This window comes from Gigantopelta aegis, chromosome 8, assembly GCF_016097555.1.
Source record: "Gigantopelta aegis isolate Gae_Host chromosome 8, Gae_host_genome, whole genome shotgun sequence".
Lineage (NCBI taxonomy): Eukaryota > Metazoa > Mollusca > Gastropoda > Neomphalida > Peltospiridae > Gigantopelta > Gigantopelta aegis.
In genome coordinates, this window is record NC_054706.1 from 46,767,570 (window position 1) to 46,775,849 (window position 8,280).

The 8,280-nt window shown below is 37.9% G+C and overlaps 1 protein-coding gene across 1 annotated transcript in view; it reads left to right on the top strand.

Moving 5' to 3' along the window:
* Positions 1 to 743, top strand: part of LOC121379691 — an 8,727-nt gene extending 7,984 nt beyond the window's left edge. The window contains exon 4 of the mRNA XM_041508342.1: positions 102 to 743. Coding sequence (XP_041364276.1) covers positions 102 to 443 — 342 coding nt within the window. The 3' untranslated portion in view covers positions 444 to 743. The remainder of the gene's footprint in view (positions 1 to 101) is intronic.
* The last annotated feature ends 7,537 nt before the right edge of the window (positions 744 to 8,280 follow it).

An 8,280-nucleotide genomic window follows, 5' to 3' on the forward strand; every position in this document is an offset into this window, starting at 1 on the left:
AACCTCCTTCTTCACATTTGGCCCTCAACCCATAACATGAATCATAGACAATGTACGTGCTCCCCTTATTGTGGGTACCCCCAATTTAAAATTCTGGGTAGGCCAATGCTAATTATATTACTTTTGTTTTAGGAATAACTCTAATAACGACGATAGCCTTATTCAACGGAAAGTGCCACCTGCAGCGAAGACAAGAACCACTCTCCGAATTCAATATTCCATACAAGGAAATACTCATACGTCACAGAACCTACAGTTATAATTGGTCCTTTGTTCTCGCGTGGATATGTGTGGCCTTGACATTCTGTTCCTCATTTGCATGGCTGTACAAAGCTCAGGACCTGGTTGTCGATGAAAAAGCTGAACAGAAAGTCAACCTGCGCTTCGTTAAAAATCCACATCGGAAATTAAGTTTATCTTTGAAAAGAGAGCGCTACTTATAGCTTGAGTTGCCTTTTAGTACACCGAATCATTAATTTCTCACCTTTCTTTCAGAGTTTTTTTTCCCATCGATTTCAATATCCCATATTATAAGAAAATCCATTTAAGTCGCATAATTTAATGCTCGTTTGTTCTTGCGTTGTTATGCATGAAGCAATTTTATATCTTTATATTGACTTTCATTTTATTTTTACTCTCTTTAACTTTCTTTTGAAAATTAAAGATACAGTAGTAAAGCTGTAAAATGACAGTTTTGCTATTAAAACCTTCCGTATTAAAAAACGTTTGCTTCAACTACATGTATAAACAATTACAACCAAATAATTTAATATACTAATTTTAAATATATATATATATATATATATATATATATATATATATATATATATATATATATAGATATATATATTATATGTTTGAGAATCTTTAGAAGACGATCAACGGAATTGGGCGTGTAAGTTCAGACGAACACTCCGTAATGCTAGGATCAGACTGTCAACTGTCACGACGAGGTTTGTCAACTCGACAGTTGCGTTGTAATTTCCTACACTCCCAACGTACTTGTGCGCTCAGATTAACAACTAATTGGCCGTAGGGGTTGTATACGACGCGGATAGAGTTGTACGAGCGCTCAGACTAGCAACTGGACAGTCGTAGAAGTTGTGAGATCGGCGAGTTGACCAACTTCGTCCTGACAGTTAGTAGTCGGATCCTAGTATTGCCAGGCTTGTGTTGCCGACACGTTTGCGGTCTTTCTCTCTCTAACGGCCTGATCTAAGTATCGGCAGTCAATTCGCCAACTTTTGTGGATTCGCCGATTTTACTGTTTACTTGGTTTTTAAATAAATAACATCCGAGGTATTTATGCAAACATTGTGTACGGGGTAGTTATTTATGACATGTAAAAATAGAGAAATATGGCATCTGTAGTTACGAACTCTTTTTTCTTCTTCTTCTTCTTCTTCTTCTTCTTCTTCTTCTCTCTCTCTCTCTCTCTCTCTCTCTCTCTCTCTCTCTCTCTCTCTCTCTCTCTCTCTCTCTCTCTCTCTCTCTCTCTCTCTACCGGCCTCGGTGGCGTCGTGGTAGGCCATCGGTCTACAGGCTGGTAGGTACTGGGTTCGGATCCCAGTCGAGGCATGGGATTTTTAATCCAGATACCGACTCCAAACCCTGAGTGAGTGCTCCGCAAGGCTCAGTGGGTAGATGTAAACCACTTGCACCGACCAGTGATCCATAACTGGTTCAACAAAGGCCATGGTTTGTGCTATCCTGCATGTGGGAAGCGCAAATAAAAGATCCCTTGCTGCTAATCGGAAGAGTAGCCCATATAGTGGCGACAGCGGGTTTCCTCTCAAAATCTGTGTGGTCCTTAACCATATGTCTGATGCCATATAACCGTAAATAAAATGTGTTGAGTGCGTCGTTAAATAAAACATTTTTCTTTCTTTCTTCTCTCTCTCTCTCTCTCTCTCTCTCTCTCTCTCTCTCTCTCTCTCTCTCTCTCTCTCTCTCTCTCTCTCATAAAAATGAGAGAAATATTTTTAAACCAAATCTTAAATGAGTATTTAATTGGCGACTCTTATGCCCCACTCTTCTCTCAAGTCTAAACAAATATGTCCGTTCTTCCTGGGGAACTTGAACGAAAATAGATCCACATCATAGACTTCAACATATTTCCGTTCTTGGGGAACGAACGAATAAAAATAAATCCACATCATGGACTTATATAATAATAATAATATAGTCCACTGCTGTTATGGATACGACAGATGACAACACAGAACGGACGTGTTCTTATTTAGTTCAGTACAACTTTATTTTCGTACTTATATTCCATTAAAGTTCAACCAAGCTGTCCTGGGCACACACCTCAGTGTTCTAGCATTTAAAAGTTAGCAAACAGCAAAAACACATACAGATGTACAGTTCCTGAACCTAGTCCGAGTTGTTTGTGATGGCATCGTGGGTTGAGTAAGTTCTGTTTTGTATCACTCTCTACCGCTTGAATCGTTAGTGAAACAATGTTAAAATGTAATATACAAACATGAAAGTCTAAACATACTAAACGTAAGTTTCGCTTCCTTATTTTATCACCATATCATTTATCAGTGGTATTCTATATGAACGCGTTGACGTACATGTTTATGTGTGTATGCGTAGGTATATAATTTGTATGTATGTATATACAGGACTTCTAGATTTTTTTTTTTTTTTTTTTTTTTTTTTTTTTTACAAGTTCTATTGCCAGCCCCTTGTTTACAATTAGAACAACACATGCCAAGGGTAAAACATGGGTTGTGTACATAAAAATAATAAAACAACATAATATAATACTTTAGGGTACTGGCTGGTAAACCCCACCTCACCCTACCCCCACCCCCTCTCCATCCCGCCCCTCTCTCTATCTCTCTCTCTCTCTCTCTCTCTCTCTCTCTCTCTCTCTCTCAAAAATGAGAGAAATATTTTTAAACCAAATCTTAAATGAGTATTTAATTGACGGCTTTTATGCCCTACTCTTCTCTCATCCTCCACGTCCCTCTCTTCTCTCGTCATCCCTTTACTTGACCACCCCCCACCCACCCCCCCACCCCCCATGTCGTAAGTATTGCCATTATTGATAATGTAAAATTTTTCTAATAAAACCGATAAAGGCAGGGTCCCAAACCACCTTGGTAGTAAAATGTGTTACATCTGACATTTATTGTTTTAGAATATGGGGAGTTACATGACATTCAATACAATTATTTCAAGGATGTAAGGGGGCGGGGGCTCGCAGTAGGTTCTTCCGTCACAGGATCGAACCACCCCAATGGACCCATTCTCTGATTGTTTTTTTTCTTTCCACATTCCAACCAGTAGACCACGACTGGTATACCAAAAGCCGTGGTATGTGCTGTCCTATATGTGGGAAGATGTATATAAAAGATCCTTTGATGGTAATGTAAAAATTACCAAATGTTTGACATCCAATAGTCGATGATGAATAAATCAATGTGCTCTAGTGGTGTCGTTTATTAGCGATATAGATAAAATCTTGTAACAGCCAAGATAGTTGCACCTGAATTGTTACTATAGTATGCAATACACAGAGACTAACGGCAGAAACACACGTGCAATTGCTTTATCATGGATGTTGCCTCCATCCCTGCATGAAAAATATTTAACCCAACTTTATCTCATTTCGTGGTAATTTGTTAAAACATTTCTTTATTTACACTAATTTAAAACAAATAAAAAGTATTATTATTAATTTATTTATTTGTAAAAACAAATGTTACATATGAGTTGGTATTGAATTTAGAACGTAATAATGTTTTTCTATGAATTATTCATTATAGAGTTTGCATGATAATTCATCACCGGTTCTGTTTTGGCACAAATGGACTATAAAGGTTGCATTGTACCAAAGCAGAAATTTTAGTGTCAAAGTTCGGCTCTCATCGCAAGGCTTGAAATACCGGTAAAGTTTGTAGACTTAGCAGCCGCAGCGGCGTAGATGGAGGGGGTAGTGGGGGCATACCCCCAATCCTTTTAAAAATAAACCTATTAAATTTATAAAATAATCCATCCATCCATACATAATGTGGGTGCCCCCCCAAAATAATTATCAAAAAATCGCAAGTAATTTTTACAGGAGACAGACGTACTTATCACCGGGGCGGGACATAGCCCAGTGGTAAAGCGCCCGTCGGTGACCCTATTGGGCTATTTCTCGTTCCAACCAGTGCTCCATAACTGGTGTAACAAAGGCCGTGGTAATGCACTATCCTGTCTGTTGGATGGTGCATATAAAAGATTCATTGCTGCTAATTGAAAAAGAGTAGCTCATGAAGTGGCGACAGTGGGTTTCATCTCTCTATATCTGTGTGGTCCTTAACCATATGTCTGACGCCATATGACCGTAAATAAAATGTGTTGAGTGTGTCGTGAAATAAAACATTTCCTTCCTTCCTTCCTCATCTTCTCTATAACTGAGGCTGAGCTCGTTGTTCTCTTGTATTTTAATTTCATAATGTTCTAAAATACATCCCAGAGGTCCTAATTTTCCACACATTGTCCCCAATCCTCCACTCACCCCATGCTGTCTATTTCCGGCAGGTTATATATTTTCTTGACAGAATATGTTTTGGCCTGCTATTTCAAAAAAGAAAAAAACCCAAACAACCAAACCCAAACCAACAACAAAAAGAAAGAAAGAAAAAAGCCCTGTTATTGGTAATGATACGCTATATTTTTTTTAAAACCCAAAACCCCACCTTTAACATGATCGGCAATGGAAATTGATTTGGTCCAATGGAACCTAGTTATGAAAATAGAGAATATTACTTGAGTGGCCATTCGAGTTTGATACGTTTTAAAACCATTTGTATGATAAATCGTGTCTAACGGACACGAATGTAGTATTCCATTTCTTAAAAATCCTCAATACCCCACCCCCCCCAAAAAAAAAAAAAAAACAACAACAAAAAAAAAAACAAAAAAAAAAAAAAAAAACAACAACAACAACAACAACAACAACAAAAAACACACACACAAAAACAACAACAAAAAACAACAACAACCCACCAGGTTTTAAGCAAATTTAAATGTCTTTTCCGACTAAAACGTATTTATTTTCAGCCCTTTCGATTTTAGCTAACTTATGCGTCACAGACAAATCAACTTTGGGTTAAATAATACTAATCTTAGACTAGACTACCAACTGTCACGACGAAGTTGACCGACTCGCCGATCTCACGACTTCTACGACTGTCCAGTTGCAAGTATGAGCACTCTTACAACTTGTTTGCGCGGGACGTAGCCCAGTGGTAAAACTTTGCTTGATGCGCGGTCGGTCTGGGATCGATCCCCGTCGGTGAGCCCATTGGGCTATTTCTCGTTCCAGTCAGTACACCACGACTGGTATTATCAACGGCCATGGTATGTGCTATCCATCCTGTCTGTGGGATGGCGCATATAATAAAATATCCCTTGCTACTAATGGAAAAAATTTAGCGGGTTTCCTCTCTAAGACTATATGTCAAAATTACCAAATGTTTGACATCCAATAGCCGATGATTAATAAGTCAATGTGCTCTAGTGGTGTCGTTACCCACCCACCCCCAAAATAAAAAAAAACCCCCAAAAACACAAAAATAAAATATATATATAGAGGATACTCCCCGAGTGTCTTGTGATATCATAAATCCGAGGCTTTTATCAACGAACTCGTGCTGATAAATTATATCGCAAGAAACGAGGGGGTATTCTTTTTATCATCCATTATCATTCTTTTCATTTGCGACAGTTGTAAACAATGTCAGTAATGTGGGTTGATTGTCAGCGGTAGACTCATTAACTAGCAGAACGGCAGTGGCGTGACGTCACTAATGGTAGGTTTAGCGCTAAAACAAACATTGTTTTGTGATTAAAATTTGCGGAGATATCGCAAATTATAGTGCCAGCGATATCTCCAACAAAAGCCTTTAATGGATGATAAATATAAATTACAACTCCATTATCGTCGAATACAACCCTTACAACCGATTAGTTGTTAATCTGAGCGTATATATTTTTTTTTACTAGAGCCGTTTTTCGTAACTGAAATCATACTTTACTTAGATTTTATTGTTTAGATTATCCATTTTAGTACATTCCAATTGTTTTTGGTCATTCTGGTGTTTGTAATATCACAAAATGCATTACTCATAGTTTTAAAAACGCACGTGCGTCTGAGAAGCAGCAGTTATGGAGTCGAGTTTTATTTAGTCTATTTTTAGAGGCTATTTCATCATTTCAGTCACAGACTCATGTTTCACTCAATTGTAACTTTTTTCCAAATGTGTTATATGTTTGTAGATTAACTAAACTGCTCAAGGCGAAAAAAAAAATCATATCCCCCCGCCACCTCGACCACCCCCTGCGCACGCCCAGTCTGCTTAAGCCTAGTTGTTGCATGTAAACGTAAATCTACGACTAAACCAAAATTCTTATTACTATTATAGTTCAAGAAATATAGTCGTGAAGCACTGGCTGGAACGAGAAATAGCCTAATGAGCCCACCGACGGCTCATCAAGCGAGCGCTTTACTACTGGGCTACGTTCCGTTGTTTGTTTAAATAAAATCCTGGGAGAAAGTGCTACACTCCCGATTCTCCATTTCAGGATACTGATATTGATAAAAGTGCTGTCATGTTACCAGTGAAGTTTGTACTGGGAATCGCCTTGCTGACCTCTATGGTCTAATCCAGTATTATAGACGGTGGGTTCGTATCTCCGCACCTGCTCTCACCCAGCAGTCTCCACCAGGAAAGGCGAGTGATCGCTTACGCTCCTCTCCACACTGGCCTATAAAGTTTTAGGAGAGTGGCAAATTGATCGCCTTGCGCGCATAGAACAACTTTAGGAGAATGATTGTCTGCTCGCCTTAATTTTTCTCATTGCGAAGATTGCCCAGCGTGATTGCACAGACTACAGCGACATTAACCACACTAACCACAAACATTCACCGGAGAGCGGTCATAACCGTACAAATGTCGCCTAGCTCTTGAACAGCAGAGTACTCTGGCCAAATATATGCATGCGTGCGTGTAATAACGCAATGGGTATTTAGCTTATATTTTCTTACATAAATAATATGTCATCAATATTAGGCATACAGACCAATGCTATATTGGTAACAACTGTAACTGAAAGAAGATACTGTTCACATCGGGATTTTTTTTTTTTTTTTTTTTTTTAATAAAATGTGGTTTTAAACAAAAACCACAGCTGGGTTTTTTGGTAATAAAACAGCAGGTTTTTTTTAACATTACTTACCAAAGCATATTTAAAAAACAAGAAGACACAAAACCCAAACAATGGTTGCTTTTATAGGAAGACGAGAGCAGGCAATGCACATGCAAACGTATTTTCATATGCAATGCTGTGTAACAGTGTTGTAATAAATACACCAGTTATGCTTTTTACTGAAAACTTATTTTTTTTAAATCTGATTTGAACAAAATCCTCTTTCATTTACAATTGTTATCAATAATGTTATTTGTCCGCATACTTAATACATGTGATTTGACATTTCTGTAAGAAATAATTCAGTGCGTTATTTATGCCTCTCAGTACATGTATGTACGCCATGCGTGCATATGTATGGATGGATTATTGTTTTGTGTGTGTGGTTCGATTTATCAATTTGTTTATGTAAATATGTATTTTTGCCATTTCTACACAACTGGACAATTTAACACTGGCCAGCATTTCCCACTTATTACATGTTACTGACCACCAAATGTATTTTTGTGAACTTTATGCTTCAAGATTGTTCCAGAATTGAGGACATTGGGAGCCGATTGGGGATCGGAGGCCATAACACTCACTACTCACGAAATAAAACATTACAGAAACCATGCTAAAGTTTGTTTTGTTAAACAACACCACTAGAGCACACTATTGGATGTCAGACATTTGGTAATTTTGACATTTAGTCTTAGAGGAAACCCACTACATTTTTCCATTAATAGCAAGGAATCTTTTATATGCACCACCCTACAGACAGGATAGCACATACCACGGCCTTTGATATAACACTTCTGCATACATTGGGGAAAATATGTGACAGACCCCAGACATAAAATAATATGACAATTCTGAAGCAGCTTTTGTGATATCTTTGTAGACTGTAATAAACCTAATTTTAAGCAATTATATTATTACTATTTCAGTTGGGTGAAGTTAAGATTCCCCCAAAATTAACTTTATGCCACTAAGTAACCAGGAAATCCAGAAGGAAGAATAGTTTGGACTGTCAGGGTTTCTGCTAGAAAGACATTTTTGGGTATGGCGCTATGGAATTGAATATTTACA